At 37.8% G+C, this 16,396-nt stretch overlaps 1 protein-coding gene across 1 annotated transcript in view; it reads left to right on the top strand.

The window, feature by feature from the left end:
• The window catches only part of LPCAT1 (lysophosphatidylcholine acyltransferase 1), a gene marked incomplete at its 5' end in the record, with an annotated part of 57,690 nt that overhangs the window by 8,409 nt on the left and 32,885 nt on the right, over positions 1–16,396 (top strand). The window contains 4 exons of the mRNA XM_080639650.1: positions 84–298; positions 8,568–8,680; positions 10,071–10,131; positions 12,621–12,679. Coding sequence (XP_080495776.1) covers positions 84–298; positions 8,568–8,680; positions 10,071–10,131; positions 12,621–12,679 — 448 coding nt within the window. The remainder of the gene's footprint in view (positions 1–83; positions 299–8,567; positions 8,681–10,070; positions 10,132–12,620; positions 12,680–16,396) is intronic.

Raw genomic sequence — 16,396 nt, 5'->3', positions numbered from 1 at the left:
ACAAAGTTTTTATGTAACGTTTTTCTTTTCCTTTGTTAAGGTATTCTTGTGGCAGCATAACTCTTTTTTTTAACTCTTTACAGGATAGTGGATATTTTGCTGAAAGCAATCATGAGAATGATGTGGCTTGCTGGTGGATTCCACTGGATAAGTGTAAAAGGCAGACGGGCGTTGCCAGGAGAAGCAGCAATATTAACTGTGGCTCCCCATTCTTCCTGCTTTGATGCCATTCCAGTAACTATGACCTTTGCCTCCATTGTGATGAAAGCAGAAAGTAAAGATATTCCTGTTTGGGGAAGTAAGTTGGTAGACAATTAATTTTTCAAGAACAATTAAAAATTATTATTTAGGAGGTTTGCTGGTTATGTATGGGAAAGCAACATTTACTTTGTTTTCAGGCCATAGTATATGGTGACTTTTTCACTGGTTTACTTTGAATATCAATAGAAAGAATGGGAGGGATATGGGTTTTTTTTTTTTCCCCTTTCTCCAAAGTTGAATCATTATACGAAGTCAAAACTATCCTACAGAACTCATGGTTACAGTCGCAGTGAAAGTGTTCATGTTCTGAGGCCTGACAAATAGAAAAGTTAGGATGGGGCTATGGAAGCAAAGGGTGAGGCTAGAGAGGAAGTGTGTGAAGACTTCTTTCTTGGTGCAAGTCAGGGCACCATCCCAGAAATGTGTTTTAGGAATGTTGTCTGCTCTCAATCGTGCCTTGTCTTGAGGGAGTGCTGTTAATCCTTTGTGCATCAATAAGCTTGCTTTAGGCACGGTGTGAGAGATGAGCAAGAGCGGATTATTGCGCACTCAGATTTAGTCACAAGAAATGCAGATGCCCAGGTCAGTAATGTTTGAATACTATCTTTGAAATTGTCAATGTAGATTGTCTCAAAGGCTTGAGAGAGGCCTGTGATTTTTGGTACAGTTGTGCCAAAAAATGTGTGAGCTTTTAGGCTTGTAGGCTTCTAATCAAAGCCGGTGTGGAAGCGTTTTGGAGAAATCCACCATATTGTATTGAGGGACCATCAGAGTTGAAAGGATCTTCCTGTGTCTCATTATGTAGATTTTAAGGGTAGTATAAGAAGGACAAAAGTTCTTACTTCGGCCTTGGGTAGGTGCTGTTTAAAAGTCTAAACAAAAGCTTTGACTAACCTTGCAACTAAGTGGAATCAGGCTGTTGGTGTTGACGTCCTCTTAAAATTTCATTAAACAGCATAGTTTTAAGGACAGGTTCAAAAACAGAAGCTGAGACATGGTCACAGATGGTGAGTGGTTACTCCTGGAAGCTTCATGTATGGAATTTCTTGGTATAAAGGTCTCTCTGTATTAGGTAAAATTCAGGCCAGAACAGTTTAGTGAAATTTCGTGGCAGTGAAAAATCTGTGTAAAAATGAATAGATCCTTTTAACAAAAAGGGTGAAGGGATGTAGGCACGAATAAATATAAATGCATGCAAATACACATAGTGTGAAAACAAAAAGAAATTAAACCCTTCCTACTTAAAGAAGATACTGTTATGGGGTGATATGTTGACACTCCTGTACAGTATAGGTGTACCCAGGCCAACTTGGGCTTGAAGGAGCAGTCCAGCCATAAAAGCAGGGGCAGATTTATCTTTTTTCCTCCCAACTCAATTGACTGTTTAATAATTGCTAGCTTAGCAAAATAAAATAGTCCTTGTGGAGCTCTCCTTTACTTGCAGCTGTTTGGAGGATCCAAAGTAAATGAGGTAGCTCCAGGCCATGCTGTGTTACTGAAATATAACAAAACGGCAGAATGGCATTTGACATAATGCTATAGTAGCTGCTTAACTATCCCATGTAATAGATTTGGAAAATCTGAGAAGGATCTGTAGGGACATGCAGGTTGTAGTTACACAGAATGTAGCACAAATAATACGTATTGAGTAGTTCAAACTATTTCCTATATACCTAATTCAATTGAGTCCTTTAAAAGTTAACTTAGAAGTCTAGACTTAAAATAAATTTTAAAAAATTAACTTAATTTTGTCCATGTGTGAGTAAAACCAGTTACAGAAAAACAGAAAACCCTGAAAACTGCACGCAGTGATTTGATGGAATATTACCAGAATATAGAGTACATCCAAGTAAATGAGCATTTTGTCGTGTATAGCTGCATTCAGTTTATGTCAGGCAGCCACAAAGATTATGTAGTCCCTCATGAGGTGTTCAGAAAAATGCCACGAAGGTGAGGTTATGGCAAACATTATAGCTGGGATTTGGAGTTCAAAAACATTAGGGTTTTTTTTTGGTTTGGAGGAGTGCTTTTTTTTATGAGCAACATTGTTTACAGCAGTTTGTGTTATTAAAATAAACAGACCTTAACTGAAAGGTGAGTAATGACTGTAGTGACTACTTTGGCTTAAAATTTAGTGCAAGCTGTCCGTGGAGTCAAGTTGAGATATTTTCTTTTACTGCTTGAAAGAGGTTTTCTGTGAAGCAGATAGTACTGACCGTCCTCTCCTCCTTTGATCTAGTATTTTAATTCCAATGTGCTTATTTACACTTCTCTACGCACACATGTGCGCACGCGCACACACACACACAAAATGTATTTCATGCAATTGGACCAGTGGTATTTCTCTTTATGCTATCTGTGAAAAGATGGTCATGTTTTTCTTGGGGTGTGTGGTGAATTGTCAACAATCTAGACATTCATCTAGAACTTCCTCTACAGTGGTCAGAATTGTTTATATTCTTCAGTTTTGTAAATCTTACAAACTTGTAGCATCTCCAGTGAAGTCTTGGAGCCAGCCATTGATAATTCTGACCTTGTGGTTTCTTAATTGAGTCTCATTAATGGTCATTCAGAGTCTTCTGGGGAGTTTTGGATAAAATACATTCATTTAACTCTGAGCAGAATTCAGCACATAAAAAATGTATTGGCAGAAGATATCCAAAGATAATTTCCAAGGATGAGGACTTTTAAGTGGAGAGTAGATCTTCATCCAGAGTATCCAAACATGATGTGGATGGACAAGTTGCCTTTTTCATGTAATGGCAGTGTTTATCAGGACACTGTACATTGTGTGCCAGAGGGATCAGGTGCTGTAACAGGCACAAAAAGATCTGATTGTGAATTGGGTACCAGGATCAGTTTCAAAAGTATTTTAATAGGTTTCTGGAGCAGCTGCCTGTGTTATTATTATTGTACCCTTAGTTTGCCAGTCATGGAATATTAAGCTTTTGATCTGCTTTTAAGTCCAGTTGACTGAAAGCCTGTTTTTCATGGAAATATTCCACAAGTGTGTTTGAGTATTCTTGTGCTTTCTGACTTAAAGGCAGCTCTCCTGGACCACAAAGGCCAATTTTGGAAGCAGACTTAAGTCTTGTGACTTTTTCAGACAACTTCCTTCATTGTAGGGTTAAAAAAAAAGAAAAAAGAAAAAACATATTAAAAAATGCTCTTTTGATCTGATGGAGGAGTTATGACTTCTACAGTTAGTGGTCATTAGTAAAGAAAATGAAGTAGAGGATGCAAAAACAGACAGAGCATGTCACCACAATGTTGAAGAACGGCATGTATGTATTCTTCACAATTACTTTCCAGGGTTTTGGTAGATTGGAGATGTGAAGTTCACTGCACTACTTTAATGTAAAGTGTGCAGCCCAAGGAAGATGACATCCAGGAATCCACTGCACTTTACATTGGCTGAACAAGTTAGATCAGTTCTGTCATCAGCACAGGTCCTTAAACTTTCCTGTTTTGTCTTCTGGACCCATGTCAAGTCAGGACAAGCTATTTGCATAATTTCTGGATAGTTACACTTCACTCTTTTTTTTTTTTTTTTTTTTTTGGCTGCTAAAGCAACCTGAGTAAAAGTTTCTTTTCATTGCTCAAGTGGTTGGTGCTACTGCAGAAATACTTCAATAAGAAAGAGAAAGGATTTGTCTGACAAAATCCCTATGAAATCAAATTTATTGACAACTTTTGTGATTCAGACCACATCTTCAGTGGTCTGAATTTTTAAAAACTTTAAGGTGATGTGCTTGAAGTTTATATCAGCTTCTTCTTGACATCTTTAACTTCTGAAACCCTCTGAAAAAAGAGAGGAACCTTGGTACCTGCAAAATGAATGGGAGGGTATGTTAGCTTAAGTGTATAAATGGCAAAGAGGTCGCTTGTACTTGGCAGAATACAGAAGCGCTACAGAGGAAATGGGGAGAATCATACTGCGCTGTAAAAACTATCAGCTCTTTTGTGGGTGTTTTTGTTTCCCACATCTCATAAACTTACCTTTTTTTTTTTTTGTTCAAGCTCACCTTCTGAAAGCACTTTATAGGCATTTCTAGAGAATCATGACTAAAAGACAAGAAATAAGTAACTCAGAATTATTTATGCTATGATAGCTGGGTATGTTTTCATCTTGGAACTTAAAATAGGCCAAATTCTTTACTCATCAGTTCTGTATGCAGTCTAATCCTCCAGCCGTCCACCCCATTTGTGCTGGCTTTATAGGTTGCAATCTCAGTGTATCAGAGCAACGTAGGTGATGCGATTTTGTGTTTGGGGAAGAGGCTAAGAGAAAGCTTCAGGTTCAGCTGTCACTCTGATTCTACAGTGGTGAAAATGTAACTGCCCATTACTCAAAAATGTGTGTATGGATATGTTTTAGTACTGTATTCAGTGCCATGTTACCATTCTGTTGCTTTGTGTTCTCTGACACCTTGTAGACCGGTGGTGGTGATGCCAGTGTAGCTTTACTCTGTATGACTGTAACTGTCAAGCATAATTTAAATGGTTTGTTGCAATACTTTCTTATATAAATAGCGCTTCATGTCTTGTCTTGATTTGAAATGAGGTTTCCTCACCCACATTTGCCTGGAAATAGACAGGTGAAATACCTCCTCCCGCTTATCCTCCCAAGCCCATTATTCTGAGAAGTCCATTGACAGCAATTGTATGTGTTCAGCTCATCAGAAAGGAACACTTTTTGCTTATGCATCAGCTGGTGCTTGAAATGATTGCATGGAAGTTACTGTTCTGAAATCAGTTGGAGCTGCCACCCTGCAATTAATTAAAGCAATACTGAATTTTTGCAGGCTCCTTTAAAACAAGCTGTTTCATGCTAGAGCAACTTTCTCTTCGTTAGTGTATCTGTGGCATTCTGGCTGCCCTGCAAGGCAGAGGTTTTGATGAATTACTGGTGGTACTGTTTAAATTGCGGGCACCTGCCTGAGAAAGTGAAGTACAGCATGTCACCTGTCTTCAGGAGCACTTGTAATGAGCTGAAATGGGATGAGTGTGACTACATCAAGTAGGGCTGACAGTGCTAGAGAAAAAGCTGGAATAATGACACTGGCAAGATCAATTTTGTGAATTGAGGGGTTTTCTGCCCACTAGAATTTATAGTTTAAGGGTGGTCACTTACATTGACAAGCAGAGAAGGTTAAGATTATGTTCTATTTATTAAGCATATTGCACAGTTTTGCTTGTTTCCTTTAGTAGCTCAGTATGCCAGCTGTCTGAAGAGTTTTCATGCATGCTGCTTTTTGCTCCTGGTCTGACTTTGCTCTAGTCCAGCTTATTCCTTGCCTTACATACTACTTTACAGTACAGTCTCTAGGGTTCCCTATGTTTTCACTTGATTTCTGACTGCAGCCTCAGCTTGCCCACCTATTTGGTGTGTTTCTCAGTTTCTCTTTACAAACTCTTGGCCCTGCTTCTCACTATTTCTTGCATAGATCAACTTGGTACAGCCTTTGAATTTTCAGATTGCTTATTTACTGAACATGAAAATACATGGTGAGAGTAAGGATCTGTATAGCCTTACGCTCTGTTTTAAAGCATAGTTATGAAAACAGTGTAAGAGGAAAGGCAAGTACAGAGCTAGCCTTTCCTTGGTATGTACTTTTTCAGCTTCTTACTAGTGACGTGAGAGTTTTAATTTCACTTGAATTGTTGGACTTCAACACTAAGGGTCTGGTAGTTGGTGTTTTACAGGATCTTAAGTTGCTGTTTAATGTTGAGATTTCTGTCAGCCTTTTAGTCTGATCCTGAAGGAAGTAAGGCTTAGCTTAATAGACAAGATGCTTATATAAAGTTTTGATGTGCTGGGCTGAAATAGTGATGGCTTCGTACATATTTGAAAGAAAGCTGACGGTGTAAGAGAGATAAATTCTACAGGCTGCATGAAAATAGTGGCTGAACCAGGAGAAGAGAAACAAACTTGCCTTGAAGCCTATTTTATATCATACAACTCAGCAGGCAGAACAAATCCTCCAGGAAACCAAGCTTTCAGTTGTCTCTTATGTTTAAGCATACTGTAATAGTTCTTCTTTGCACGTGGATGTGTTGCTGTTTGTAGTGTTGTCCATTTGTAAGAGAACTTGCAATGTGGTTTTTTTTGGGCATGGTAACACTGCAGTAGCTTGCTTTTTGGGAAGGTTGTAAGAGTAAAGCTCCCAGGTTAACAATGCTTGCCTGCATGGTTTTGAGGTACAGATTACATTGGTGGTTAGAGACTCCAAATTGGTGAGTTGTCTGTAGGTCATGTTTTGGTCGTACTGCCCTATGTAAAATCTATCTGCTTAATTAATTTCATGTATTATAAAGAAGACTGTGTTTGCAGCATATCCTCAGATAAAGGCTTCAGAGCTCTGGAATTAACTTGTGCAGTCCTTGACCTGAAGTAACCTGAATTTCGTCAGTTGGGGCTAATGTAAAAGAAATTCAGGGTGAAGGCTGAGCATGTTTGACTCTTTTTTTTTTGCTTTCTTTTACTTGTTAATGCTGGTTTTGCTACAGAATAGTAATTTGCAGTGGTAGGGGAGACTCAGGACTAGCATCACTAAGAAAACAAACAATTATGGGTATTAGGAAAAAAACTCTTCACTGAAAGGGTGGTCAGGCATTGGAAGAGGCTTTCCAGGAAAGTGGTGGAATCACCGTCCCTGGAAGTGGACAAAATGTGTAGGTGAGGCCCTCAGTGATGTGATTTAGCGGTGCACATGGCAGTCCTGGGGTAAAGGTTGGACTTGAGCATCTTTAACGTCTTTTCCCATCTGGTTGATTCTGTGGTTCTTTGAAACCAAGTATGGTTTCTTTCATGTATTTTACCCCTTGTCCTGTTTTTTGTTTGTTTTTTTTTTCTAGTTTTTGTATATGGTGGTTTTGGGGGTTTTTTGTTTTTTTTTTACCTTCCCACAGCAGAAACCCTAGCTGACCCATGATGATCTTTGCTCCCCTAGCAAGCACTGTTCTATGGATATCATATAAGAAAGAGCATGTAGGGAAAAGTGCAAGAACATGATAACTTTTCTCTGATACGCTATCTCCTGAGCTTCAGCAGCTTGTGAGATAAAAGCAGTATTTCAGAGGCTGTCTGAATGTTTGGAACTTACTGTAAAGTGTGACAGATTGGTTTCACAGAACCATAGTAGGATTTTGATGAGTTGCTGGCTGAACTGCCAGTAAAGTAATACCAGAACCAGCAGCTTTTGCTGAGAACAGGACTCTAATTTCTTACACTTTTTATTCTTCACACTTTAAACACTGCTGATCCATTAATGCAACAAGTCTGTCCTTGCCTAAAGAAGATTATGCAACTAGTGTCACTGAGCTCATCCCGTGGTGGTTGGAAAAATGAAAGCTGTATTTTATATTTATTTTTTTAGGCAAATAGAATAGTTAATTATTTAGTGACTCTTGCACCTTTGAATAGGTTTACAAGACACAAAAATGATAAAAAGTATTGGAAGACAGCCTGCTTAAATAAAAACGTGAAGTAGTATCCTTGAAGATGCTTCCCTTGATAGTGCTTTTTGACACTGAAAGAGTTGTATATGGTATTTATTTTCTAAGTGGGTCTTGGTGTCCTTGTGATAGATTTGCATAGACAGCATATTGTGGATTAATTTCTGATTCTTTTTCATGCTCATTTTGTGTCTGGCTATGTATAAGAGGTTTCCCACCAAGCCAAGAAGACTATGCCAGATATCTAGTATGAGGAACAGGCATGTAGGTGACGGCTTAGAAAATAAGCATGTTTTTTCTTTTGATGATGCTGATTCCAAGAAGATAACTTAAACTGTGTATGGAGTATCTTTGGTGTATCTGGTGAATTTGGGCTGTCATAGAAGACAAAAGCTCTAAAGACAGAGGGAGTTTGATTCAGAGAATGTGTTTTGGAAGCACTTGCCTAGAGACATACTTTGCTGGGTTGGGGGTGTCTATAGATTTTTGTGACTTGTGTGCTAGGAGGAGATGGCCTATAGTCAGGCACAGCTGATTTGTTGCAAAAAACTACACATAATATATACAATCATATTTTAAATTATCTGTGATGTATGTGTACTGGTCTATTAAAACTTGAACAAGTAGAAATTGCCAAAATTATGAAAATGGTTTTCCTTACCGGAATTTATGAAAATGTCTCAATAAAACTGCAATAATTCAGCTGAGTATTTCAGTTTGCAGTATAATATAGTAAAGTGATTATGTACTTGTACCAAAATTTTTGTTCAGAGGACTGCTGGGAGGGGAGGAAATATTTTTCAAACAAAGGGGAAATAAAAGCTGGTTTTGTTTTACTTCCTCTTCAGCACTAATCAGATACATCCGACCAGTGTTTGTGTCTCGGTCAGATCAGGATTCTCGCAGGAAAACCGTTGAAGAAATAAAGAGGCGTGCTCAGTCTGATGGTAAATGGCCACAGGTACTGTATACTACTACTGTGTGACAGATGAAATTTGGTATTTCCAGGCTTTGGATATGCAGTTTACTTTTTAACCTGTGGGAGGCTTTAAATGGTTTGTGAGGGATAGGGTTTCCACACCCCACCGCATCCTTTCTAGAAGATAGAAGATTCTTATCTGTACAAAACACTGGCTTCTCATTGCAGTATGTTTCAAGGGGAGACTGGCTGGTAAGTACATGGACAAACAACTCTATTAAGTGATTCTAAACCTGCTGTTATATGGTAAGTTCTTTAAGAAGAAAATAGTCAGGTGCTCAGGAGAATACCTGGGGGAGTATTGTGTGTTCTTACCATTCTCAGGATTTTGGCATATTGTCATTTTTGGAGATGTGATACTGGCCAAGACAGCACAAGCAATTCAGATGTTCCAATAGCTGGAATACACCTCTGTTAGCAATGCTTTCATCATGTGGTCCAAAATAAGTGGCTCGGAGCTGTTTTCAATTTGAAACATTCTTCCTGGGAACTTTTGAGATAAAGATACAGGATGACTGTCATAGCAACTGTCACACTGGACTACAGAAATATTGTAAACAGTATTAAAAGTTATAAACAGTGTGACAAAAAGGTGATACATAGCTTTCACATCATGACTTTCAATAGGTTTCATAGCAGATAATCTTACTTACAGATGAAGAAACTGTGTTGCAGAGCTGAAGTGATTTGTAGAAGATCTATCAAGCTAGTGCCAGAGTGGGCAATAAAACTAGTAATGTTAATTCTAGTTCTTTACTTTGTCCCCTTGTAATGTGTTTTTCCTTTAAATGTCTTTTTCTGTAACTTCACAAAATTTCAGCAGTTCTTGGCTTTTTGCTATCCAAAACTTTTCTTTTTTCTTTTTTTTTAACAGTCTACTCTCTGAATTCAGTTCAACTTGTTAGAATTCTGTTTAGGTATTTTCAGCCTTTGTCATTCTGACATCTGTGCACATACCAAGGAGTAAAATCAAAAAGAAAATAAGTTTTCCTTTTCTTACCCTGTAAGCAGGTAGCTTGGGAGAAGGAATTTTGTTTTGGTGCAGAACAGAATATGCTATTTTGAGCAGCACCAAAAATCTTTTGTGAAAGTTCTCTTGGACTCACAAGTGTTTCTGGTCACTGTCAGTGTTCCAATTGAATAGAATTATTATCGGAGGTCAAGAAAGAGGCAAAAATCACAGATAAAGAAAAATGTTTCCGCTATTAAGAGAACTTTGACTTCTTCGTTGAGCACTATTTTTTTAACTCTGAACTGTTTTGCTATGAAACTTTTTTGCTGTACTCAGTTAATGTTAGCTTTGAAAAGATGTGTTTATAAATAAATCCACACTGAAATAGTTCTTAAAAGTCAATTTTTCTTTTACTTCAAGATAATGATATTCCCAGAGGGCACTTGCACAAACCGATCCTGTCTAATTACATTCAAGCCTGGTAGGTATGATACTCATTTCACTGTTCTCTACAGAATGTTCTTGTGTCTTCATTTTCTGAAATACCACTTGCATTGTAATTTTCTTGCTGTTGCAGAAGTTGAGTTAAAAATCTTGCAGTAGGGTAGAATAGGAATAGAAATTTTCTGGTGCTAGGAAAGGATTGAGCTCCACTGTTGAGCAAAACAGATAATTCAGATTTTTTTTTTTTCTTGGCTTCTGAGATGCATATGAGCTGGAGGAGTAATGTTTCTTACTGGGATTTTGTTTGTGGTTGTCTTTTTTTCTTTCTCTTGCCCCCTCCATTTCCTATTTTGGATCTGTCATGCAGCATTAAAATACCCTATAAAGCTTAAGGTATCAGTGTGTATCTATTTCAGGCTGCTGCAGCATTTGTTGCTGTGTTGTATGGGGTTGATTCTCCCACTCTTCTGCTGAGCTGCATTCTGGTGAAGAGGGCATAAGAATCTTGCCAGTATACCACTGTTACAGAGGCTGTCATTTCTTATAATATTTTTTAACTTAACATTCATATTCTAAACTCTTTCCAGTAAGTTCTTTAGCTTATCATATTAGGAGAGGGTATAACTCTGAACGTTGTTGCAGATGTAAACTGGCAGTTGCAGCAGGGAGACTTGCCAATACTGTAGTGAACCACCAATGTTTAATATAAACTTGACTTCATGGAGTAGGTAGGGAGATGGTGAATAAGGAGACTGCAGTGAGCAGGGCAGTTGTGAATGTGGTTTTTGACTTTTCTTAGGTTTCTGCCTAGCTCATTGTGTTCTGGTCTTACTGTGTGTCTTGCATTTTGTGTTGCTTACAATTTACATATCACTATTAGAATATCATGTGATGAGTCAACATTGTGATTCCTTGGACTGATTCATTTGGCTGAAGGAATCTCAGTGTTGTCTCCTGAACAAATATTCAAAAAGCTTTTCTTCCTCCCCAGTCAGCTCTTGCCTGTTTTAGATGAATGTGTGGTGGTTAGGAGAACATCCTCTTCTTTTGCTTTTTACTCTCCCTCTCTATTTCTCCCCACCTGAATCCTGGCCATGCTTTGAAAAACAGCCTGAATCCTTCATTAAAGCCTGGATTTCACACCTTCCCTCTGTGCCATAGACATTCCAGGCACCATATACTTTATGCCTCAATCTCCATTCTTCCTCTCTGCTCTTCCTTTCCTTTGATCTAGTACATGCTGCTTTCTGCCGCTTGACTGTCTCACTTTTCCTACTGGAACCTGCTTCTGTATCCATCCAGCCTCTCAGAAATCCTTTGCCCCAGAATTTCTCATATCGAATTACTTCAGCTCTCTGTTCAAGTAAATTCCATCACGATGCCTTTCCCCATTCTCCTCATGTGGTCTACACTCCTTGCTCTTACTACAATGTGTTTTGGTTTTGTATTTGTACAAACTAGTCGTACATGGCAAGCTAGTCAAGTTTTGTTTCAATGGTGGTGGTGTCATCTGCCATTCAGGTTTTGTCATCTTCACATTCTTTCAAAAGTTGCTTAGGCTGTTGTTTTTGGAGACTGAATAGAAAGTATCACTGGGCCAGGAACCAAATCTCTGCAGGATCTCAGACAACCTTAAAGATGTTTGTACTATGTTAACAATTGCTTCTTTTAGGTCTGGCCAGTTATTCTGTAAAGCAAATGTAATGCTAAGAATACAGTGTACTTCCATTGTCTGTTTCTTTTTTTTAATCAAAATATTAGGCATAACTTAGTAAATTGCTACGAATTATATAGGTTTGCGTGCAGCTGTCTTCAATTGTTTTCATGAGGAAAGGATGTTTAGAGAAATCTTGAGCAAGAGACCTATCATGCTTACCCACTCTTTGTGCTAAAAACCAAGAAAATGACGCTTACAGATTGTGTGCTACTTATTTATCAGAACTGTAATTTTCGCATGAAATGAAGTGATACTAGGGTATGATAGTTGTAGTTCAATACTTTCTATTAGCTTTTCCTAAGTAACTAGTGACAGAAGTTATATTAATTTTGTTATTTCAGAGATGATAAATTTCCTATAAATTGATGTTGCTCAGCTAAAAATAGAAAGCTGCTTTTGAATAAAGAAGCTTAGGTTCTTCACCAATAAATGCTATTGACCACATGGAATATATCGACTTAACTATCTTGCACATGCTCATATTTCTTTTTAATCATCTATCAAGCTGAATTTGGTACTGGGCTTTGACTTGTGTACATGACAAATTGTGAAAGTGGTAGAAGATAAATTAGAAAATACAAGCAAGCATTCTTTGTTATTTATCTGCTGAAAAGATAGTAATGCATTGTGATTCTCCAGTGCTTACTTTTTAGATTACTTTTAAGGCTACTTTCAGATCTTTTTTTTTTTCCAATATCAACTCATTTCTGTGCATATCAGCTCATTAATTGTATAATCTTTTTCTTTGCTGCAATAAACTTCTGTACCAAAATGCACTGTACAGTAATTGTGTGATATGTGCCTTCTAGGAGCGTTCATTCCTGGAGTTCCGGTACAGCCAGTGGTTTTACGTTACCCAAACAAACTGGTAAGTTCAGTTGGAAACTTGGGGCATTTTCCTCTAAGTACATTGGCACTTTTGTAATCTTTTAGGTTAGGTAAATAGGTTTAGAAATTTGGAAATCATTAATTAATGCTTATTGGCTAAGTGTGTGTTTGTTAAGCCTCTAGCAGTATAAATAATCTGAGACAGTTCAGATGTTTCTGCTTTTATTAGGTTACTCCTAAACAATGCTTTGAAAGTTACTCAGTTTTTTACAGGAAGTACTGTACAAGTGACAGAAACTGACATTTGTCTTGTCTAGGATCTGTGTTCCCATGTGCTCTCTGTACTGCCGTGTGTGCTGAAGAGTTTTCTTGATATTGTTTATTGCTGGAAGATGCTTCTGCACCCTCTACCTGTGGGGGTGTTGGTCACAAATTAACACAACTAGCTAAATGATACTAGAGTAATATGTTGAGGACTTCAGCACTTCCGTAAGGTGTCTTCTTGTCCATGGTTTGCATTCACTGTGCACTTGGCTAAGGAATGCTAGACATTGACTAATTTGGAGTAGTTGTTGTGGCTTTTGGTTTTTGGGGTTTTTTTAAATTATTATTCAGTTTACTTGATGTGAATACTTTCTTTTCCTAGTGCAGCCAGAATCCTGTCTATCTGCATTCCTCGGTTAGTTAGAAGATGCTTCTTGGAGAACTTTGCTTGCTTTTATACTTGAAGATTCTTTTTGAGCCCTCTTGGGCTGATTTCAGGTCCAGTATGTCCGCTTCAAAAATAGAACTTATTTAGGAGAGCATGGGAGAAGTGTCAGAAGTAAAATAAGGACTACCTTGGCCGATGCCTGTCGTGTCAGGAGATCTCTTTGACTAGCCCTTTAACCCCTTGATCTAAAGAAGGATTTCAGTTCCTCTTGGTACCTGTAGTGCTTATGTTTTATAAGTGGTTCCAACCATTGTTCTTTCTTTCAGTTTAAAGGTTGCTGTAAGACACATAATTAAAAAAGAAAAGAATCTAAGCAAAGGTAATTTACATAGAGCACTGTTAGCTCTTGACTGAGACATGGTGTGATGGCAGTCAACTAGTTTGCAGCAACAAACCCCAAAATTATCTTTGTGGATGCTGTGACAAGAATAGCTGCCTGTTAGCTTGCATAGTATAAAGTGTATTTTAACAGGTTGCCTGGGACTTCTCATTACATAATTGTTTTATTTTCAGGAAGAAAGATTCCTTTAGAAAAGAATATTTATTGCACCGGCGGTTTAAGTTGCAAATATGCTCATGCCTGATACTTCACTGAAAGTAACATGGTATATTAGCATTAAACATTTTATAACAATATAAAACTATCAAATGTTAATTTTCAAGTCTTCAGAAATCCATTTTCGTACTGAAATGTCCTTATTGCCTGTAGTACATAATATGCAATGTTTCCGCTAATAATAAATGTTCCTAATGTTCTATTAACAGAGATGGTCAGCTTTTTACATTGAAGTAAAACAATATAAATTTTCATGAAGTTTTCCATTTTTTTTGTATTACTGCAAAATGTCATAAAACGAACTCTAAATATTTATATAGATATCCATCAGAGTTGGGCTGAATCTGTGTGTGTAACTTTTTTCTGCCACTTTTGATTGCTTTAAAACACTTAGTTTTCAGTGACTTACAGAATCTTTTAACCTCCTACAGTCTACTTCCACTAAGCACTAATGAGGGAGGGATAATTGCTGTTAATGTTTGATTTTTAGATTAGCCTGGGTGGGCTGGAGAAGATTTGCAGCAAGGTTAGAATGCGGAGGAAGGAGAAACATGATGTGATGTGTGAAGGTGAGGTTTATTTTGATTAGGGTACAGTTAAGAGTTAGGTAGCAAGTAAGAACAACAGAGTAGGGAGGAAACATTGTTTTGCATACACTGTTGTCTTGTTTGACCACTACCTGTTATAAATTTAGGTTTATAAAGGAGTTTAAGATCTTTGCTTAGTCAGTGAATTCCAGATACATGTTGCGTTCAGTCACCCCACTGCTTTTAGCTTGAACTACCTGCTCTGATCCATCTCCAGAGCCCTGAGTTCCACAGTACAGATGAGAACATTCTTGAACTTGAGTGCGCCTGACTCTTTTGGGAGGCTTTTTGAGATTGGAGCCTGGGGTGAATGTAGTAGGTGTCTGATTTACATGCTGATTTCCTTGTACTCTATTCAAGAACTAGGGAAAGTACTATTGACTGAAACTTGTGGCAAAATTGGTAATGTAAATTCAGGCTTTCTCTAGCAAATAAATCTAATTCTGGGTGCCATGAAGAACTCTCTAGTCAGGTTTGCCCCCTGAATACCTTTCTTCTTTGGGCTTACGACTGTTTGCAGTACATGATGTCTCTGGTCCTGTATCAGTGTTTCTTTAGGAGTATCATGTTAGTATGTTGCCCCTCTTGATGCGAGAGTGGAAAGAAATTATGAGGCTTAAAGTGTTGTTTAGACATGAAATTTAAAATTTACTTCTGTTTAGCTAGTTTGGTAGCATTTTGCCTATTGGATGCTTGACAGTTTTTACCTATAATCTGATTAAAATAAATGTTCTAATGTTCCCATCCATAGATTATGCAGGAGTCATTTTGCAATTCTTTTTTACACTGGTTATCTTTGTGTCTTTCTTTCATTTGAGTTTTCTGTCAGAGTGCTGGTAGTCATTATGAAAGGCTGTATACCTGTTTAAATATCACAGAGCCATTTTAAATGTCTTTTTATATCCAGCTGTCTTCTACAGGTAACTCTGCTATTTGATAAGAGGTTTGGCAGCATCTCCTGTGCAGCTTTGGTGTACCAGGGTTGATTGAGTATATAAAACAAAAACCCATCTGCTGTTTGAAGTTTGGCACTATCCTCAGTATCTTTTTCTGTCAAAAATTATATGGAAGATGTACTTCCGTGCAGTTCAAAGAATTCCTTATCTAAATACAAAAGTTTCCAAGTATACTCAGAATGCTATCAAAGTGAGTTCTATCCATAAGGATAAGCTGGTAGCTGTGATAAATAGAAAAGGTATTTAAACTAAGTACAGAATATACCACTTCCCATCTTCTGCTTTCTGCTTTTATTATAAGAATACTGGGTATACTGGTAGGAGTCTCCTACAAAATAGGTCTGTCTCTTGCAGACCAGAATCCTGTTTTCTACTGTGTAGCATTTATAGCCATCACCCCTGCTGCGTCCTGATGTTCTCAGTGAGAAAAAGCACGCAGTCTGATGTGACATTCACATTGGGAATTTCTTGCAGGATTGCTGGTAGGTATGTGGCTTATTTGAGTTTGTGTTACCAGCTAGCCAGCATAGTGACTGGAATGTGAAAATATCTGTTTGCTGTTCAGTGATCCGTTGCCCAGGCCAGGTGCTTTTGTAGAGCTCACTTTTTGCTTTGTCTCCTTTTGCACTGTTGCAATTTGGAGAGCTGAGTTGAATATGTGTAAGTCTGTGGTGTTGTTCTACATAGCAGATCTAGTATCAGATGAGAGAAATTACCACCTATCTACATTGCCAGGATGTCAGGATTTGTAAATGAAAGTTTCTTGTGAGGAAAAAACCAAACCCTGTAATACTTCTACTTGCAGTATTACCAGAGACATCAGAATTGCCAGAAACAGTTTAACAGTAAAACTGAAGACATTAAAGTTCTTAAAGATGACTGCATGGAGAAGTCTATTTTCATGCATGTATGTTGATTGCTAAAGATAGAACTGTTCTTCATAATA

Source organism: Psittacula echo (genome assembly GCF_963264785.1).
Source record: "Psittacula echo genome assembly, chromosome: 2".
Classification (NCBI taxonomy): Eukaryota; Metazoa; Chordata; class Aves; order Psittaciformes; family Psittacidae; genus Psittacula; species Psittacula echo.
This window is presented reverse-complemented; position numbering and strand designations above follow the sequence as displayed.